Source organism: Tamandua tetradactyla, chromosome 11 (genome assembly GCF_023851605.1).
Source record: "Tamandua tetradactyla isolate mTamTet1 chromosome 11, mTamTet1.pri, whole genome shotgun sequence".
In the NCBI taxonomy this organism is placed as follows: Eukaryota; Metazoa; Chordata; class Mammalia; order Pilosa; family Myrmecophagidae; genus Tamandua; species Tamandua tetradactyla.
Window position 1 is genome coordinate 7,025,280 of NC_135337.1, and position 22,129 is coordinate 7,047,408.

The 22,129-nt window shown below is 39.4% G+C and overlaps 1 protein-coding gene and 1 pseudogene across 2 annotated transcripts in view; one reads left to right on the top strand and one right to left on the bottom strand.

Moving 5' to 3' along the window:
* The first annotated feature begins 3,539 nt into the window (after positions 1-3,539).
* The window catches only part of TRIM33 (tripartite motif containing 33), a 159,263-nt gene continuing 140,673 nt past the window's right edge, over positions 3,540-22,129 (top strand). For both annotated transcript variants that reach the window (XM_077119811.1, XM_077119812.1), the window contains exon 1: positions 3,540-4,129. In XM_077119811.1, the coding sequence (XP_076975926.1) occupies positions 3,601-4,129 (529 nt within the window). In that variant the 5' untranslated portion in view covers positions 3,540-3,600. The remainder of the gene's footprint in view (positions 4,130-22,129) is intronic.
* On the bottom strand, positions 19,659-20,642 carry LOC143649824 (eukaryotic translation initiation factor 3 subunit F pseudogene; annotated as a pseudogene).

Here is a 22,129-nt window from a genome sequence, read left to right on the forward strand (position 1 = left end):
TCCGCTTATAATCACTTGCAAAATGATTATAAAATGACACACACCAAACACCTGCATGCAAACAAGCACAAATGAAACATACCAAACACCTGCATGTAACCAAATACCTGCATGCAAACAAACACAGGTGGAAACTCAATTGTGCTGGTATGAAAGTATTATGTACCCTAGAAAAGCCATGTTTTAATCCTGATCCTATCTTGTGGGAGCCAGACCTATTGTTTAGGGTAGAAACCTTTGAATGGAGCATTTCCATGGAGATGTCACCCAGTTGTGGGTGTGAACTTTTGGTTAGATTACTTGCACAGAGATATGACAAACCCAATTGTGAGTGTGGCTTTTTAATTAGACAAAGATGTGACTCCACCCACTCAAGGTGGGTTTTCATTAGTTTACTAGAGTCCTTTAAAAGAGAAAACATTTTGGAGAAACCTCAGATGCAGATGCTCGGAGCCAACAGAAGACCCAGATGTTTGGAGATGCAGGGCCCAGCAGACATTGCCATGTGCCTTTCCATGACATGCTAAGCAAGCCAGAACCCAGAGTTATGTCCGAGAGGAGCTAAGAGAAGGCCTACTGATGCTCAGAGAGGAAACCACTGGCGTCAGAAGCTGGAAGCAATGGAACTGGGAACAAGGACCAGCAGATGCCAGCCACATGCTTTCCCATGTGACAGACATTGTCTTTCTTTGGAGTTAACGGTATCTTTCTCCGGATGCCTTAGTTTGGACATTTCTATGGCCTTAGACTGTAAACTTGTAATGTAATAAATTCTTTTTAAAAGCCATTCCATTTCTGGTATATTGCATTCTGGCAGCTTCAGCAAACTAAAACAACAAACATTTGCACACAAACAAGCAAGAAGGAAAAAGGAGGGGGATAGGCAAGGGCTGAGGAGAGATGGCCATTGAGTATGTCCACAACTTGCCCAAAAAGTTTCTTCTCTACAAAATTACCAAGTTTTCAAAAACATTTACACACTAGTTCAATAAAGACAAACAATAGCAGGCATCAAAAAGTTAAGAAAAATTCATGGGAGCAAAACTTCTGATTGAGAAATTCAGCCATTAGCTTATGTTTTAAGTGAATTTGGAGAAAAATCTTTATTATTTCATCTTTTTAAATTGATATTTCAACTTCTTACCACCTCCAAAGACACCACCCTGATCCAATCAACCATTTTTCTTTGACTGAATTATTTCTTTATTAGCAGCCTAATTGGTCTTTCTTCTTCCACTCTGATACCCTCTAGGTGATTTTTCCAGGAAATAGCTTAAAGTGATGCTTTTCATGATTCTGCTTTGTGTTTCTGCTCAAAACTCAACCAAGTTTTCCCATTTCACTTGGTGGTCTTAAAACCGGTGTAATACTCCTGGGGTACTCCAGTGGTGACAGAAAATTTTCCAACAAGTACACAAGCAAGAATAGTTTAAGGAATTTAACCCATCATGTTTTAAATGCCATGTTTACCCCTATAAAAATGAAAAAAAAGGGATACAGAACCCTATCTCATTATAGCAATGCTATATGCATTCGTTTCTCCATGAACGAGTTGGAAAAAAAAAAAGACCCTTACCCACATCATAAAAAGACATTCTCAGTAACAATGTACTTTTCATGTTTGATAATTATGTAACAGAATTTATATTGTTTTGCTCAATTGTGTACTAAAAATAATTGTAATGACAGTCCAAAATATAAATTTAATGCAAAGAACTTGCAGATGTATTTTTTGTTGTAGAGAACTATGATAGGGACTCAACAGAAGCCTTTCAGGCATAACATTATATTAGAATAAAACTCTTGGAGAAGTGGAATGGAAACACAAGTTCAAGGAAGATATGACACTTCTTAATTATGTACTGTTTACGTGGATGATGGTATTAAAAACATTTTAAGGTTTATTTTTCCTTTAGATAGATTTTAAAGTGTAGTAGAAAGTAAGTATTGCAACATGTCAGAAATAACAGTTAGAAACTAAACTTATGATGAGATATTGAAGATGTCAACTTATTGTTTGAGGGGAGAAAAGTTTTTCAAAATTCTTTTAAAGGGCAGATAAGAAAAAAAGTGAAGTTCAATTCTGTACATGACTTGGCCCTCTTTTATTTCTTACCTCATGTACTACTCTTTCCCTTGCTCACAGCAGTCCAGCCACACCGACCGTCCTATTCCTCTAACAAGTCAGAAATCCTTGCCTTCCTCAGGTCCTTTGCACTGGCTATTTGTTCCTCTGCCTGGAACAGTCTTCAACAAAAGAACCACAAAGCCTGTTTACCTGCATCACTCCCTGACATACATATCTTCCTCCATTTGATAGTAAACTCCTAAAAGGCAGGATCGCTTTTGTTCTGTTCTCTGCTGCAATCCCAGTGTCTCTAAAATACTGCCTGACACGCAATAAGGAGTCTGAACGAATGAATGAAAAACTTTTTTTGAGTCGGTTTATCTTATTTTAGGGACTTAGACCAGTTCACAGAGCATCGGTTTTTGTCAGAAGACCAAAGCACTTCATAATCCTAACACTAAAACTGCCTTTGCGCTATATAACATCCTCAAGGTACTTGTTTTTCAAATAACAGGCAATCCTTTCTGAAAGCATTTACTACCAGAATTGCTGGGTCACCTGCCACCTAACTCACCGCAGGACACTTGGTGATATTAGAAGGACCAGGTCTTAGAAGGACCTAATATTGGTTAGACGGGTGGCTTTCCCAACTGCCGCTCACCAGAATTACCCTAGGTAATTTTTAGACATCCATCTGCCCTCTCTTTCATTTCCTGATTCAGGTCTGAGGCATAACCCTGGCGTGTTTTAAAAAAGCTTCTCAGTTGATAGGTTTTTTTTTTTTTTTTTTTTTTGGTATGTAGCGATATTTGAGAATCAAGCTCTTTAAGAAGTTAAAAATAGCTATTAAAAGAGTTTCTTCCCTCACCGGGTGCGTTCGACTTGTTTCTGGTAGGCGCCAGTTAGAGAGAAAGTCCCATTTCACTACTCCCCTGAGCAGCAGTCATTGAAAGGAAGGCGGCCGGACACCGCACAAGAGCGCCAGGTGCTCCCGCGTCCCGGGCGGCAGGTGAGGCTTCCGCGGAGAAGCCTTCCGGGGGCCGGGGCGACGCCGGCCTAGAAACCATCCCTCGGGCCGGAACCGGCCTCAGTCTCCTCCTCTTCCACCCTTTCCCGCCCTTCTTTCCGCACCACCGCTGTGTCCGAGCTCACATCCACCCCCAAGCCAAAGGCCGTCCAAGGCCAAAGCCTCGGTCTTTGAAAAGTGGTTACTCGTCGGACCGCAGAGAAGCAGACACAAGACAACCTCGGAGGTCCAGCAAAGACGGACAGCTCGGTCGCCACCCACCTCGCCCGGCTCCCGCCTTCCCCCAGGAGGACGTGCGCCCGTACGTGCGCGCGCTGCGTCCGCCCTCTTTCCACCGCGCGACGCGAAGGCGGGGGCGCCGTGTGCGCGCGCGCTCTCGTTGGTTCGCTGGCTTGCTCGCTCTCGGCGGCCGCTCTCGCTGCGGCTGCGGCTGGGGCTGGGGGCGGCGGCGGTGGCGCGGGCGGCTGGCGGCGCGGGGCGGTCCGGCGGGTTCAAAGAGGAAAACATGGCGGAAAACAAAGGCGGCGGCGAGGCTGAGAGCGGCGGCGGGGGCAGCAGCAGCGCGCCGGTAACTGCCGGGGCCGCCGGGCCCGCGGCGTTGGAGGCGGAGCCGCCTCTTGCCGCGGTGCTGGTGGAGGAGGAGGAGGAGGAGGAAGGCGGCAGGGCCGGCGCGGAGAGCGGCGCGGCCAGGCCCGACGACGGGGGGGTGGCCGCGGCCGCTTCGGGCTCGGCCCCGGCTGCCCCAGCCCCTGCGGCCTCAGTGGGCTCTGGCGTCCCAGGAGGGGCAGTGTCGACGCCGGCCCCAGTTCCAGCCTCGGCTCCAGCTCCGGGTCCCTCGGCTGGGCCGCCGCCTGGCCCGCCAGCTTCGCTCCTGGACACCTGCGCCGTGTGTCAGCAGAGCTTGCAAAGCCGGCGTGAGGCGGAGCCCAAGCTGCTGCCCTGTCTTCACTCTTTCTGCCTGCGTTGCCTACCTGAACCGGAGCGCCAGCTCAGCGTGCCCATCCCGGGGGGCAGCAACGGCGACATCCAGCAAGGTGAGCTGGAGGCCTTGCCGGAGGCTGGGCCTCAGGGGATTTGAGCAGTCGAAGTGGACGGAGGTGCTTGGGCCCTGGACTGTTCGGACCGGCGAGCTCTGAGGGGTCGGGTAGTGAAGGACCCAGCCCTTGGGACGGTTTCCAGAGAAGCGGTACCGCAAGAAATGCGGGGAGGGTGAAGGGAGGGGTGCGGGCGCGAGAGACTGGGGGAGGGGACACCGGCTCCAGGGAGGTTTGTGCTGTGCAGACACGGGCTGGGAAGGCGTGGACTCGTACCAGACGCTGGTTCGGATGTCAGTGGGCCCCAGCTGTGAGTGAGGAGGGGTCTTTTCGGAACCGATTTTCAGAACCGTTTTGGGTGGAAGGGCCTCCGTCGGGCCAGGAGAGGTGTTGAGGAGGGAGTAGGTAAGGGATTTGGGATGTGGTGAACGATTGTCTGAAGGTAGGGGATTTGGCTTGTTCACTATTAAGGGGAAGAACGACTAGAAATTAAACAGTGGGAGGAGGATGAAGGGCACTGGAGAGTTTGGGAGCCCCCAGAGAAGGCTTTCTGGTTGAAAGTAATTTCAGGATGACATTGGGAAGGAGGAACTCTGGAAAGGAGACTGACTAGCTGTGAAGAGCCTGAAAGGTTAAGAGGGAAAAATTCTAAGATTTAGGGGTGAAGGAAAATGAATTTTGAAAGGAATTGGGAATTAGAGGAAGCGGGGCTTGAATTTCACTTCATTGTGCCTTTATGAGCCCCTGCTGTTCCAGCCTTTGTGCTAGGGTTGAATAAAATTGTCAACATGGAGTTCATTCACAATCGAATAGAAACAGATAACGTGCAGCGGCTGAGGTGGGTATTTGGCATAATGGGGGGAGGGAAGATCGGGGAAACCGTGGAGCAGGTTTCTTGAAGGGTGAGTAGCTACTGGGTGGGAGGGTATTCTGGGCACAGGTCACCTTACACATCCCTGGGCCTAGGGGGGTGTATAAAGTGACTGCTGGAAATTACATTGGTTCAGTGTCCTGGTAGGGAAGGGGTCTGTGATCTCTTATCTCAAACTCTTGGGCCAAGTATGTTTTGAACCTAAGAATTTTTTTTTCTTTTTCTCATGGAGTCTCTTACATAATATCCCGTCAAGTCCTGAGTTTACACCTTATGATCAAACACTGTTTCTGTAGTGAAACGTATGAATATCACTCTAATGGTAAGGACAGTAAGTAGCATCTCGCAGTTTAGGGTGGGTTTTGTTGTAAACTTTTGAAAAAAAAACTTTTAAAATGTCTAAGCTTCTTGAATTTTGGAATTGTAGGCAAGGGGTTGTAAATCTGTACTAAAGGGTTTGGGATTTATCCTGTAGAGTATGTCCTGTACACTGCAGACTAAAGGGAGTCTCTGAAGGGCTTTGATACCAAGGGGATAAAAAGATCAGATTTATGTCCCAGAAAGATGAGTTGGGGCCACATTGAGAGAGAGATGAGGGAAGGCAAGGCTGGAAGCTGGAAGGTCAATTAGGTGGGTCTTTGCATCAGTTAGGAGGCTCTAGTAATTAACATTTGGGATAGGTAGTAAAGGACTGATAAGTGTTAAAGAAGGAAGGGCTTTGGAAAGAGTAGGGACTTTGTAAGTGATGCTCAGTTTAGTCGTCTAGTTTGCCATTTTACTCGTGACTTGGACAGACTAATGTTCCTTAGCTTGTTTCTTCATTTGTGGAAGGGGAACAAAAATACCAACCCTCCTAGGGTTATTGATAGAATTAAATGCGATGAAATGTATAAAATGACTAGTACCTTGTAGTTGCTAATGAAATGGCAGCTAGTTTGTTATTAGTAATAACTAATTGTGAGTGGCCACGGGAATGGAGGTGAAGAGGCATTGAGGTTGGTGTGAGGGAGACAAACATATCTAGTTGGGTTCCAGGTTTCTTGTTTGGTGGGTGTGGCCGCGCCATTGCAAATAAGGAATAAGGTATATGTGCGTGGGGGAGGGGATATAATGATTTCAATTTCGAATGTTTTGGGTTTGAAGTATTTTGGGGACGAACAGGTAAGGATGTTGAATTAAGTGAAGACTTTTGCTCACGGCCTAACAAATATAGTAACACACATAGGATTCAGTGTTCTTGTGGGAACCTGAATTAGGTGCGAGGTTTGTAGGGAATGCAAGATGAAAATTGTGTTTGACATGGTTGAGGGACTGAGGTTATGAAATTGGCTGTCTGAAATTTGTGTAGGAGAGGGAATATTTTATTAATTCCCTCTTCATTTCTCCATCTTTTAAAAAATAATATGTTTTATATAAAACAAAATTTGTCATTTTAACCATTTTTAAGGGTGCAATTCTGTGGCAGTAATTACTTTTACAGTGTTATAATGTTGGTAGAACAACATTGTAAATGTAATTCATTCTTTGTTTTCAAACTAGAAGAAATAAGTAGATGTGATTAAATACTGTCAATATTAAGGTAATGTTGATTTCTAACTAGTCACTGTAACAAATTGAGTCTGGAAGCCACTGCGTTTTTAGGCAGAATCTAGAAAGTCATTTATTAGTATTAACTCTTATTTTTTTACCTTTGCTTTACTCTTTTAAAAAGCTGGCATATTGTGTTGAAAAGAACACTGAATTTGAAGGGGAAATATTTCTGCCACTTAATTGTTTAACTGTAGAGAATGTTCATAATGTCTCTGTCCCTGTTTCTTTTTCTCTAATATGTGGGTAATAGTCCTTAACTTATATCTAAATAAGTCAAGTGAAATAATGTGAAAATGCTTTATAAATTGTGAAATGCGTTACAAATACCTGTGATTTCATCTCTGGTTTGGCGATCCATAGCTAAGTTCATCGTCTTTCTCAAGTGGTTTTAAGTATATCACTCTCTCTCCTAAGTGACCTTTATTTCCCTGTTTCTGAAACACATTAAACATATTCACACACTCTACCTGATACTTCTGGATCATTGATGTTCAGAGTCACTGGACCACCAGTATCCGCATACCTGGGATCGTGTTAGGGATGTACATTCTTTGGCCCGACTCCAGACCTTCTGACCTGCAGTTTGTTTTAAAATGTCCTCCAGGTGATTCTCATGCACATTTAAGTTTGAGAACTCCTGTTGGAGTGAAGGGTTCCTCAATTCAAATGTCACTTTTTCATAAAGGCCTTATCTGACTACTCATTAAAAATTTTTTTTTTTAAATTTTTAATTTTTTTACATGGGTAGGAATTGAACCCATGTCCTCTGGCATGGCAGGCGAGCATTCTTGCCTGCTGATCCACCGTGGCCCACCCTGACTACTTATTTTAAAGTAGCCCTCCAGGTCACTCTGATGTTTCACCTTTTTTTCCTCCGTTGCACATTTAAAATCCAAAATGTTTGCTTGTTTTTGTTTGCTTGCCTGTTATTTCCTACTAGGATATTAGAGTACATACTCAATAGGTAACTTTTTAATGGGTAAGAACCACATAGAAAGCTTTTTAAAATTCTAATTTGGGAGCATCTTCAGAGGTTGAGTCATTGGTTTGGTGATGACTCTAGGAATCTGCATTTTTAACAAGTACTTCAAGTGATTCTAATATAGGTGATAACTACCTCACTTTGAGAAACTCAGATTTAAGTGTTTTGAGAAGAAAGGCTGATCTGTTTACTGTGGAAATATTTGGAAAATCAAAATAGATAAACTAGTTTGTATTGTAGACTCTCAGTGGTGAGCTTTTAAAAGTGATATTGTGATCTTTTTATGGTATGTGTTATTTCAGCTTGAGTCAAAATAGTTATTAGTGTCTGTATATAAATCTATACATATAGATTGTATTGGTGCGTCTGAACAAACTCTCAAGTCAACTCTGAAAGATGAAACTTTTGTAGTAGGGTACACCTGAGACAGCATGGTGATATGGATGAAGAACTGGATTGTGAATAATTTGCATTGGCTTCTGATATTAGTTATATAACCTTGTGCAAGACACCTAGGTAGCCTCTCCAGGTGTCTTCAGCAGTATGAAGAGGTTGAGTTCTTTTCTTGTAGAATTCTATGATTCTTTAGTGTTTCATGCTAATTTTTAGATCTACATAAGCTTTAATAGTCTTACAGTTTGTGGGAAGTAATGGAAGAATCAATAAAGGAGATTGATTCTATATCTAAATTCTTCAACTTATGAAGTTTCAGGTGGTAACCGTTCTATAGTAAGTTGGAGGGAAGATCTCTCGATGTAGTGTGAAGAATGTGTCCTTACAGTGGTTCTGTTTATCACAAGCATGATGAACCACTCTAGGGAGTCTTTTCTGCACCACGGGTACATATGTTATATGGCAGTTGTAGCCTCTATGCATGGCTTCTGTTTGGGGCCTTACTCTCTAATGTCCTATTTGATCGAAACAAGCTTGAGTTTTTAAAAGATAATATGGTACCACAGCCAGCAAGCAGTCATACTACAGTTGTGTCAGAGAAAGCTGAACAATTTTTAACAACGTCTAGCATTGTGGGTGATTAAACACACGAAGCTCGTTTTTTAACTCTACCATTTACTACTTGAATGACTGCATAAGTTATTTAACATTTCTAGTACCTATTAATTGGGATTTGTACTTACCTCATAAGGTTATTATGTGAATTAAATGAATTAGTATGGTGTGCAGTACCTTAGTACCTGGCACCTGATAACCCCACAGTAAAATTGTAGTGGTACTATTTTAATCGTCCTCCAGTTGTCCCCCATTGTCTTTGTAACAACCTGTCTCAGGAAGCAAAAGGGGGAGAGGTAGGAGGTGTATTTCTAGGCTTATCATTTTTGACATTTAATGATATAAAGCATGCCTTATGAGGTCATTTGAGTTTCGATTTCCACCATATACCTAAACTTCTTGGTACCAACAAAATACTCTAAATCTTGTCGTTATATTACCTGGTGTCTGTACATAAAAAATTCTGGTTAGGGAGGTCTCATTGTTTTTATTTCCTTATTTGTACGCGGGGGACCTGAAGTGAGAATACCTTATATCGGTAATTCTTAATGTGTGGTCCATGGAGCCCTTGGGAGTCCTTGAGGCCCTTTCAAGAATTTACAAGGGTAACACTGTTTTCATAATAACATTGATGTATTTGCCTTATTCACTGTGCCGACGTTTACATTAATGGCCCAAAAGTTTACATTAATGGCCCAAAAGTAATGATGGCACTTTAGCAAGAATCAAGATAGTGGCTCGAAACTATACTGAAGGTCATGTATTCTTCATGCCATATGCTTACAGTGAAAAAAACACAAGCAGAAGCCCTACACCAATTTCATTTAATGTCTTTGATGAAGCGGTAATTATTTATTAAATTTTGATCCTTAGTATCTGTGTGAAAAATGAGAAGTATGCATGAAACATTTCTGCATACTGTAGTTCAAGAAGAAAAGTGCTTATGCAGTTGTTTGAGTTCCAAGATGAATTAACCTATTTTTTCCATGAAAAATAATTATTACTTGAAAGAACAGTTGACAAACTGGAATTAGACATGGGTATTTGGCAGCCATTTTCTAGAAAATGAATGAATTGATTCTGACACTTCAATGAGGAAAACGATTGATACTACATGTTGCCAGTGATAAAATTTGAGCTTTTCAGTGAAAATTAGAATTTTGGAAAACTTATTTCTGCTATGAACTTGACAGCTACTCGTTATTTGAAGACTTTTCTGATGAGATTGGTAGTGATGTTAATAAATATGTTTTTCTGATATTGTGTAGTGAAATGCTGACTTTTGGATGATCTGCATAACTTAGTTAACTGATAACTTTACAAGTGACCGGTGCATGATGCTTCAGAATCATGCATAGGAAAAAGATTTATTCAAAGTGCAAAATAGACCAATAGATTTTAGTATAAGATAGCAGTAAAAGTTCATTGATGTGGTTTAAGATTCCACATAGCAACTGACATTTAAGTTTTGTATTGTATCAAAGAAGATTATCGGCATTATCTGAAAAGGCTATTAAAATACTCTTCCCATTTCCAAATATGTATCAGTATGAGGCTAGGTTTTCTATTCTTCAAATAAAACAACATATCACATCAGATTTAATGCAGAAGCAGATAGCCATCTGTCATCTATTAAACCAAATAGTAAGGAGTTTTTAAAATACAAAGATTTTTAAAAATTTCATTAAAACATTTTTTGTTTGTGTTCGAAAATATTTTTCAGTAAAATGTTATTTACTTAACATATAATGAGTTTATGTTTTTTAATGAATTATAAGATATTTAAAAAATTTCAGTCTTTATTTGTAATTTGTAATATTGTATATATTGATGAATATAACTCATCTAAACAAAAGTTCTTTGAGGTACTCAGTAATTAAAAAATGAAAAAGGGGTTCTGAGACCAAAATGATTGAGAACTCACCCCTTAAAGCGACAATAAGGAAATGTTTTATATAGAGTCATTGGGCTGATGGGAGTGCTGTCAGAACCTAGAATAGTGGGAGATAGTGGGTTGTAAAAATTTATAGTTCCTCATTTTGGGATACTCAGCACAGTTCATAAAGAGCCTGCCTCAGTAGAATATAAGAAAGAAGAAAGTCCTTACTAATTGAGATTGAGTTTTTGAAAGTTGCTCACTGTAGAGATATTCCTGTTTTTTCATGTTTATGACTGGTTGAATTCTGTCACTTCAGAGGTTGGGCTCATGGCGATGGGTAAATTAGCCTATCTCTTCTTTGGCCACAATCTGCACCTCTTCTAGTCAGCCTTTGGAATGTACATTGGTCCAAAGGGGAAGTGGGAAAAAGAATAAGGCAAAGATGAATGAAGTAAGTACATCACTTTAAGAAAAATATTTAAAGCCTGTGCCCTGATGATGGGTAAATTGCATTTGCTATATGGTAGTAGTGATTCATACTTTTGAAAATTCTGTATACTAATCTGTTGTTGGTTGTGTAAGTTGAACATTTCTTCTTTGCCTATGGCTTGTTATGGTAGCCAGCCTCCAAGAGATGCCCAGTGTTCCTTGTCGCCTGGTATTCACACCTTTCTATAATGTTCTGTAGTGACGAAGGGCTGGTCTGTATGACCAAGAGAATGTAGCAGAATTAACAGTGGCTTCTGAGGCTTTAGGTCATAAAAGGCATATGTTTTTTTCCTTCCTTTCTTGAATCCTTTGTTCTGGGGAAGACAGGTACCATTCTGTGGGGACACTAGCAATTCTTGAAGAGGTCCACATGGTAAAAAGAGACCAACATCCAGCATCATCATGACAGTCATGTGAATGAGCCACTTTGAAAGTGGAGCTTTATGAGCCAGAACTTTCTGCCATGTCACTCCTAAATTCCTGACTCAAGGAAATGGTTTCAAGCCACTGACTTTTGGAATAATTTGTTAGGCAGCAACAGGTAACTAATATACTTGGCTTTTTAGAAAGCTGTCTTTTGGTGGCTAAGATGTTCCCCCACCCTGTTTTTCTGCCATTACTAGCTTTATAATAAGTTTTGTAATTCACTAAGGTAATGTTAACCTTCCCTCTACCCACATATTCCTTGTTCATCTTCAGGATCATATTGAATGATCTTAACCCTTTGCTGTTTCTGATACATTGTAGAATCATTTTGTGAAGATTCATTAAAAATTATAGTCAGTGTTTTTATTGGAATTGCTTTGAATATATAGATAAATTTTGGATGAAGTGACATCTTTACAAAGTGGTGCCTCCTTAGTCATGGACAGTGTATGCCCTTGCATTTGTTTAAATCTTCTGTATTTAAAAATATTTTACAGTTTTTTTCTGTAGAGTTCTTGCCCATCTTTTATGAGTTATTCCTATATACTTTAAATTTTTGCTTTTAATGTAAATGATTTATCTCTTAAACACATTTAACTCTCACTTCATTGTGTTTTCCCTTTTACTTGTGTTTTTTCAGAATTTAAACCATACTGATTTCATATTTGTGTTTGTTAATTCCATTATCTGAGTTTATTTTTATTTTTTAAAAATATTTTTATTGAAAATTCTTCAGATATATACAGTCCCCATAGTGTACAATCAGTGGCACATAATATCACATAGTTGTATATTCCTTACCACAATCATTTTTAGAACATTTATATCACTCCGGAAAAGGAAGTAAAAAAGACAAAAAAAAAAACCTTACACATCCCATACCCCTTAGCCCTCTCTCTTATTGACTGCTAGTATTTCAATCTACCCATTTTTTTAACTCTTTATCCCCCCCCACCCCACTATTTATTTATTTTTATCCTTTTTTTATAAACTCTTCTGTCTGTACCCTGGATAAAAGAAGCATCACACACAAGGTTTTCACAATTACATGGTCACATTGTAAAAGCTATATAGTTGTCTTTAAGAATCAAGGCTACTCGAACACAGTTCCAGCAGTTTCAGGTACTTCCCTCTAGCCACTCCAATAAACTAAAAAGGGATTATATAATACATAATAACCTTGAGGATAATCTCTTGACTCTGTTTGAAATCTCTCAGCCATTAAATTTCATTTTGTCTCATTTCTCTCTTCCCACTTTTGGTCAAGAAGGCTTTCTCAATCCCCTGATGCTGGGTCCTGGCTCATCCCCAGGAGTCATGTCCCACAAAAAGGGACGACAGTAAGTTCACCTGCTGATGTGGCTTAGAGAGAGAGTCCACTTCTGAGTGACAAAAGAAGTTCTCTGGGGGTGACTCTTAGGCATAATTATAAGTAGGCTTGCTTCTCCTTTGCAGGAATAAGTTTCGTAGGGGTGAACCCCAAGATTGAAGGTTCAGAATTGGCTGTCTCCACTATTTATGAGAATATCAGGTATTTCCCCATCTGGAAAGTTTAATATTTCCTCCTTTCTTCCATCTCTGAAGGGGACTTTGTAAATAACTTTTTATTCTCTGCCCAAAGTACTCTGGGATGTATTGGGGCATTACACTAACCTGTACAAAGTAACAAGATCTCATACCCTGCTCCATGTAATTGTGATGTTCAAATAAACTGATCATACAAGTTAAATAGTGTGCTACCCAAGATATAAACTTTGACCATAAACTTCTCTCCTTTTGGTCTCACACAAAAGTTCAAGTTTTAAAATACAGACCATATCATCCTTTGCCCTGTATTCTGATTTACCTTAGTCCTATCCAGATCAGCTTCATTGAAATCTCTAGTTGAAGTCTGATATCTGAAGTTCTTAAGGTTTTATTTTGCTATTTGTTCTTTCTTCTTGATCACAGTAGATTGTGTCTTCCCAGGTTTTTTAGTTTTGGGTTGTGAGCATGTTCACCAGGGTTTTTTTCTGTATGACTCCTGCCAGTCCTAGTTGAAGGAATAAAGCCTCCAAAGAGTATGTGCCTTTGTTCTGTCAGGTGCCATCAACACAAAATCACTAAAGTAAATATTTGGTGTGATGTTTCTTAGAACAGGCATGTTGATTCATGGTTTATTTTATTCTGTATGCTGCTCTGTCTTTAGAAATAGGAGAAATTTTTTTCCTCACCCTGAACTCAGGCACTGACAAATTTCTTCATCTCTCTATGCTATTGGTCAAATTTGTTTGTTTGATTTTTTTTTAGTTTTTAAAATTGTATCATTATCTTTTGCTTATGTACCCTTTTACTTGAGAATATAATCCTTCAAGCTGCTTTATGATGGGGGTCTTAGTTCTAATCTTTCATAGCCCCTAGACTCCCATGGCTTAACTCCTTTTCTGAGCCCTTGTATTTTTTTTTAAACACTTCTTTATTGTGAAATATAACATATATCAAAAAAGCAATACATTTTAAAGTGCATTGTAACAAGTAGTTATGGAACAGATTTCAGAATTTTATATGGATCATAGTTCCACAATTTCAGGTTTTTCCTCTAGCTGCTCTAAGATCCTGGAGACTAAAGAAATATCAATATAATGATTCAGCAGACATACTCATGTGTTAAATCCCATCTTCTCCTTTATAACTCCTTCTCCTTTGATCTTTCTCCCAATCTTTAGGGGTATTTGGGCTAAGCCCATTCTAACTTTGTTTATGTTGGAAAGGATGTCAATAATAGGAAACAGGGAGGTGGAACTATTTGATGTTCTTGGAGAGGCTGGCCCCTCTGGGTTTCAGGACTTATCTGGCCTAGGAACCATCTGTAGGTTGTCAGTTTCTGGAAAGTAATTTTAGTGTGTGAAATTTTTGTAGAATCTCTGATGGAGCCCTAGGTTGTTCTTTAGGGTTAACAGGAATGGTTTTGGTTGGGGTTTGGCAAAGTTGACCCGTATTTTGTTACATTTCTTTCCTCCCTTTTGGTCATGAAGGCATTGTTAATCTTTCTGTGTGGAGCCAGGCTCCTTCCTGGGAGTCTTGCCTCACATTGCCAGGGCAACTTTGACCCCTGGATGTCAAGTCTCATGTAGGAAGTGGGGTAATGATGTTCCTTTCAGAGTTGAGCTGAGAGAGAGAGAGAGAGAGAGAGAGAGAGAGAGAGAGAGAGAGAGGCTACATCTGAGCAAGAAAAGAGGTTTTCTGGAAGTAACTCTTAGGCATGGCTTCTCTGCTACAGAAATAAACTTCTTAAGAGCAAATCTGAACATCAAGGGCTTGTCCTGTCGATTTGGGAGTTGCTAAGGTTTGATAGGTTTGAGACAGTATCAGGGGTTTCTCTGGTGGTAAAGTTTAATAGTTATCTGTTTTTTTTTTGTCTACTCCTTCAAGGTACTTAGCCAATATTTTTAAATTATCTGCCCAACATACTCTGGGATTTATCTAGGCATTACATTAAGCTATACAGAATTACAAGCCCTCATTCCCATTCTGGGCTCTGTGTTTTTGGGTTGTTTAAATTAGCTATCTAGACAGGTTGAGTTACATTATGTGCTATAGAAAATTTAGTTTTTGGATAAATTAATCTCTCTTCCTTTGGTCTTACACAGTAGGTGAAGTTCTAAAATACAGGCAATATCTTCTTACCCCTGTATTCTGATTTACTTTAGTCCTGACCAGATTGGCTTCATTTTTATCTCTAATTGAAGCCTAAGCTAGTTTTTAATTTCTTTAACAGTTGTTGTATGTAGCAGTGCTGGCTTTCGGAGCTGCAGAATGCTAATTCTGAGTCTTAGGTGTCACACAGGTACCCAAAGTTCCAGGGAGATACCAGGTTATACACGTATAGCACAGCATCTCGAAATCTAGAAATAACATTTACAGCTCCGGACTAAATATGACTGCCATAAGGGCCTACAATCTAGGACCCATTTTTCTTATAAGTATTTTCTAAAAAAAATCATACGATATTTGTTCTTTTGTTTCTGTCTTATTTTGCCCCATATAATGTCCCCGACATTCATTCACCTTGTTGCATGCCTCATGACTTTGTTCCTTTCTGTAGCCCCACAATATTCTATCTAGCCCCACTCTTCGCCATTCTATTTCTCAATGTATCCTTTAGCTATCTCATCCATTGGGCCTGATGGATAATGTCCAAAGTCAACAATCCATGTCTCACCTTTTCCTCACTTAGTTTTACTATCCTCAGCACTCAATTTTAGACAATTTTCATTGCTCCCAAGAGAAAAATAACTGATAAACACTCCCTCACTGAATAGAGAATCCAAACCTCTCCTTAACTCTTGTTCTTCCCCCTCAGTTATGTACCACTGATATTGCTGTGGTACTATTGATGCCTTCCTGTCAAATAGAGACCATAGGATACAGTAGTAGTTTTCTCCCTATACCCCAATATTATCGACTCTGTGCAAGATTCATACCTTTGTAGTAGTTTATACAAGAATTATATTTGTGGTGTTCATCAGTGGGATGCATGGCTCTTTACCTCTTTTTTTTTTTTTTTTTTTTTTTTTTTACAGAGAGAAGGAAGGAAGGATAGAAGGAAGGAAGGAAGGAAGAAAGGGAAACATCTTTTTTAAACATTTTCTTGTTTTTATTGTATTCTGTTTCTCCGTTTTTGTTACATGGGCTGGGGCCGGGAATCGAACCGAGGTCCTCCGGCATAGCAGGCAAGCACTTTGCCCGCTGAGCCACCGCGGCCCGCCGTCTCTTTTTTTTTTTTAATTAAAGAGAAAAAAAGAAATTAACCCAACATTTAGAAATCATTCCATTCTACATATGCAATCAGTAATTCTTAATATCATCACATAGATGCATGATCATCATTTCTTAGTACATTTGCATCTACAATCTCTTTAAATGATATTCTTCAATATGGCAATACTACTTACAAACCCACCACTGAACTGACTTTACTTTATCCATTCCCTTAAATTTAAGTTCAACCTCATTATCTAACTAACTGTTCATCCATCTCTAGATTCTGTGTATCTCTAGGTCCCCTACATTCTGCTATAAGCCTTGGGTTTACATATCCCAAGGTCATTATAGCGAAATTATACAGTATCTATCCTTTTTTATCTGGCTTATTTCATTCAACATTACAACATCAGGGTTCCTCCATTTTGTCATATGCTTCAGGACCTCATTTCTTTTTACTGCTGTATAATATCCCATTGTATGTATATACCACATTTTGTTTACTACTTGTCTGTTGATGGGTACTTGGATTGTTTCTATCCAAGTACAGTAGTGAATAATGCTGCTGTGAACATCAGTTTGAAAATGTCTGTGTCACTGCTTTCACCTCTTCTGAGTATACTGAATATTGGAATTGCCATGTTGTAGAGCAACTTGATGTGTAGTTTTCTGAGGCACCACCAAACTGTCTTCCACAGTGGCTGTACTATTACACATTCCCAATAGCAGTGAATAAGTGTTCCAATTTCTCCACATGCTCTCCAACATTTGTAGTTTCATGTTTGTTTAATAGCAGCCATTCTTATAGGTGTGAGGTGATATCTCATTGTAGTCTTGATATACATTTCCCTTATAACTAATGAAAATGAGCATCTCTTCATGTACTTTTTAGCCATTAGTATTTGCTCTTTGGAAAAATGTCCATTTTTTTTAGCCCATTTTATAATGGGGTTGTTCTTTTGTTGTTGAGTTCTATGATTTACTTCTGTATACAGGATGTCAAGCCTTTATCTTATATGTGATTTCCAAATACTATCTCCCATTGACTTGACCACCTCTTCACCATTTTAACAAAGTCCTGTCATGCACAGAAGTATTTGCTATTGACGAGTTCTCATTTGTTTTTTTCTTTTGTTGCTTGTACTTTGGGTGTAAAGTTTAGGAAACTGCCTCCTGTTAGTAGGTTTTGAAAATGTTTCCGTATATTTTCTTCTAGGAGTTTTGTGGTGGCTCTTTAGGTCTTTCATCCACTTTGAGTTAATTTTTGTAGAGGGTGTTAGGTAAGGGTCCTTTTCCATTCTTTGAGCTGTTGATATCCCTGGATTTGGGGGCCTTATTGAAGATCAGTTATCTGTAGATTTGGCATTCTAGCTCTGCACATTTGATTCTATTCTGTTATGTGATACATTAGTATTTGTGCAGGTACTATGCTGTTTTGACCATTGTTTTATAGTAAGTTTTAAAGTTAGGAAGTGATAGTCCTCCCACTTTGCTCTTCTTTTTTAGAATATCTTTAGCTATTTGGGGTCTCTTTCCCTTCAAAATAAATTTCATAACTGGTTTTTCCAATTTTTCAAAGTTGGTTGTTGGGATTTTGATCGATATTGTATTGAATCTGTAGATCAGTTTGGGTAGAATCGTTAATGACATTCCAGCTTCTTATCCATGAGCATGAAATGTCTTTACATCTATTTAGGTGATTTTTTTATTTCTTTTAACAATGGTTTGTATTTTTTGTGTACAAGTCCTTGACATCCCTGGTTAGGCTTATTCCTAGATGCCTGATTCCTTTGGTTGCTATTTTTTTTTAAGTATTTTTTGTTTCTTCATTTTTTATTAGAGAAGTTGTAGGTTTACATAGAAATCACGCATAAGATACAGAGTTACCATATACTGTCCAGTTATCAACACCTTGTATTAGTGTGGTATATTTGCTACAAATCATGCAAGGACATTTTTGTAATTGTACTATTTACTATAGTCCATTGTTTAAAATAGGGTTTACTGTGTTGTACACTCATTGAACATAACTATGTTATGGAATTTTTACCTTAATTGTGTCAGGTCATTGATTTTGTATAGAAACATTGCTAGTTTTTGTACATTTTAATCTTGTATCCTGCCACTTTGCTGAATTTGTTTATTAGCTCAAGTAGCTTTGTCATAGATTTTTCAGGGTCTTGTAAGTACAGGATTATGTGATATGCAAATAATGAAAATTTTACATCTTCCTTTACAATTTGGATGCCTTTTATTTCTTTCTCCTGTCTAATTGCTCCAGCTAGGACTTCTGTACAGTGTTGAATAATAGTGGTGAGACTTGCCATCCTTGTGTCATTCACAGTCTTAGCAGGAAAGCTTTCAGACTTTTACCAGAATGATGCTGGCAGTAGGTTTTGCATATGTGCCCTTTATGATAGTGAGAAAATTTTCTTCGAGTCCTACCTTTTAAAGTGTTTTTAAGAGGAAAAGATGCTGAATTTTTTAGCATGCTTTTCTAGCATCAATCGATAGGATCATGTGATTTTTCCCTTTCGATTTGTTAATATGCTGTATTATATGATTGATATTCTTGTGTTGAACCATCATTGCATTCCTTGTATGAACCCCACTTGGTTGGAATATCTTATTCTTTTAATGTGTCATTGGATTCAATTTGCTAGTATTCTGTTGAGAATTTGCATGTATGTTCATTAGGAAGATTGGTCTATAGTTTTCTTGTCTTGTAGTGTCTTTATCCACTACAATGGATATCTAGTTTTCATATTAGAGTGATGTTAGCTATATAAAATGAATTAGGTAGCATTCCCTTTTCCTCAAATTTTTGAAAGAGTTTGAGCAGAATTGGTGTTACTTCTTTTTTTGGAATTTTTGATAAAATTCCCCTGTGTAGCTGTCTGGCCCTGGATCTTTGTGGGAAGATTTTTGATGACTAATTGAATTTCTTTAGTTGTAATTTGTTTGTTGAGATCTTCTATTTCTTCTTGAGTCAGTATAGGGTAGTACGTGTGTTTCTAGGAATTTGTCCATTTCATCAAACTTGTCTAGTTTTCAGCGTATCGTTCATACTACTCTCTTGTGACTTAAATTTCTTCAGGATTCATGGTAATGACTCCTCTTTCTCTCATTTCTGATTTTATTTGCATCCTCTCTCTTTTTTTTCTTTGTCAGTCTAACTTGGGTCCATCAATTTGATTGATTTTTCTCAAAGAACCAACTTTTGGTTTTGTTAATTCTGTTGTTTTATTGTTCTCCAGTTTATTTTGCTTTAATCTTTGTTATTTCTCTTCTTTTATTTGCTTCGCAGTTAGTTTGTGTGGTTCTTTCTCTAAATTCTCCAGGTGAGCAGTTAAGTCCTCAATTTTTGCTTTTTCTTTCTTTTTTTTTTTCTGTTTACAAAAAGGTAGGCTATGTTTATTTAGTCACAATCAGTTAACTAACTCAGTGTGTCTCAAGACCAAAAATAAACCATTTTTCCTTCACTCCATTATGAGTCCTAGGGCTGGGACCCAGATTGCCAGGAGTGCTGCTTGAGGCCTATTCATAGGTTTGCACGTTTCTCATTGAGGGCAGTCTCTGACTGTGTGAGATTAGCCTGATAGGTCACCATCAGCAGGTCATTGATGTTGCTGTTGAGAATGGTTTCAAAGTCACCGGAAACTATTTTGGGTACTTAGCTAACCAGACTCATGAAGAAGCGGCCCATGGTTTTGTCAGCTGACACCGTTCCAGACAGTACATCCTCTGCATATTGCAACATTGTGCTTAGGGTATCCTGGATGCGAACGGATGCTCCTCCTACTTGTTGTAAGACACTTGAGAGTCCAGTAACCCGGTTGAGGCTAAAACAGGTCTTCATGATCAGGTAAACTCGGTGTTATAATATGCTTATCTCATGTCAGAGGTGTGAATATTACACCCATGGTCCTCCCAGAAACGCCCTTTAAAGTCTGACATAGGCCTTGATGCTCATGTGGCTGTTCTGGAGGCTCCTGTCCACAGTGAGGTGAATGGGGTTAGGGGCCTTCCGGCTGTAGTACTCATGAATCAGCACGGAGTGCTCTGTGATGTCATGTCCTGTAGTGTACCAGGCCAGGATAAGCTCATTTGGAGAGACTTTTTTGTGCAATTCATACATGTTCTTAGCAAATTCCATGTCAATAGTCACCTCATCTTCAGACTCATTGTGTGGCACTGAAAAGCAAACACTGAGTGTTTGTTGACAGTTCCCAGCAGGGTCCTGATTACTCGGGCCACAGTGGCCGGGTATAGGCTGACCATGCAATAGCCAGGAAAAGGCCCTGGGAGATCTGGACCAGACAATGGCAGCACAAGAGTTTGTGCCTGGGTGTGGGTCGAGGCCGGGGTCTGCCCCGTACGCGGTCTTAGCTGCTGCCTCTGTTGGGTCAGAAGATGGGGCCAGGACTGGTGCTGGCACGTGTGCTGAAGCTGCGGTTGGGGAATGGGGTATAACTGCTGGAGCTGGAGTGGCAGGAGAACTCAGTGGTACAGCCTGTGTGGCCATCTTGTTGAGAGAGGAGCCAGGAAACTTTCTTCTTTTTTAGTATAGGCATTTAGGGCAATAAATTTCTCTCTCACCACTGCCTTTGCTGCATCCTGTTAGTTCTGCCGTGTCGTATTCTCATCATTCATCTCCAGATATTAACTGATTTCTCTAGCTGTTTGCTTCAACCCACTGATTAAGAGTGTGTTATTTAATCTTCATTTATTTGTGAAAGTTCTGGTTCTTTGGTGGTTATTGATTTCCAGGCTTATTCTATTGTGATCAGAGAAAATGCTTTGAATAATTTCAGTGTTTTAAAATTTATAAAGACCTGTTTTGTGCTACAGCCTATGATGTATCCTGGAAAACATTCCATGAGCTCTAGAGAAGAATATATATCTTGATATTTTGGGGTGTAATGACTTTTATATGTCTGTTAAGTCTAATTCATTCATCAATTGTTAAAGTTCTCTGTTTCCTTGTTGGTCCTCTGTCTTGTTGTTCTGTCTATACAGAGTGGTGTATTGAAATCTCCCACTATTGTTGAACTACTTATTGCTTCCTTCATTTTTGCTCATGTTTGCCTCATGTACTTTGGAGCTCCTTGATTGGGAGCATAAACACTCATGATTGTTATTTCTTCTTGGTGAGTTGTCCCTTTTATTAATATAAATAAATTCCTGTCTATTATGATGTCTTTACATTTAAAGTATTTTATCTGATATTCGAATGGCTACTCCTGCTTTCTTTTGGTTACAGCTTGTGTGTGCCATGTTTTTCCAACATTTTACCTTCAGTCTATTTGTATCCTTGGGTTTAAGATGAGCTCTTGTAAACAGCATATAGATGGATCATAATTCTTAATCCATTCTACCAATCTGTATCTTTTAATTGGTGAGGTTTGTCCATTAACATTCAAAGTTATTACTATAAAGGCATATCTTGAATCTACTGTCATATCCTTCAGCTTTTAGTTGTCAGATCCATATATTCTTTTTCCTTTGTCTCTTTTTATCCTTTAAGTTGTCCTTACTGATAATCTTCAGTTCTGTGCCCTCCTTCAGACCTGTCCTATCTTCTTATTTTTTCAGCTAACAGAACTTACTTCAGTATTGCTCGTAGGGCCAGTCTTTTGTGAACATATTCTCTCAGGCTTTGTCTAACTGAAAATTTTAATCTCTCCCTCACTTTTGAAGGACAACTTAGCTGTATAAAGAATTCTTGGCTAGAAATCTTTCCTTTTCAGGATCTTACATATATCATACCACTGCCTTCTCGCCTCCATGGGGCCTGTTGAGTAGTCCAAACTCAGTCTTATGTGGTTTCCCTTGTATGTGGTAAGTTGCTTTTCTGTTGCTGCTTTCAGGACTTTCTGCCTTTCTTGAACATTTGACAAACTGCTTAGTAGGTATATTGGAGTAGGCCTATTTGAATTTACTCTATTTGGGGCTCACTGGGTTCTCTGATTTCATATTTATGTCTTGTATAAGAGTTGGGAAGTTTTTCCA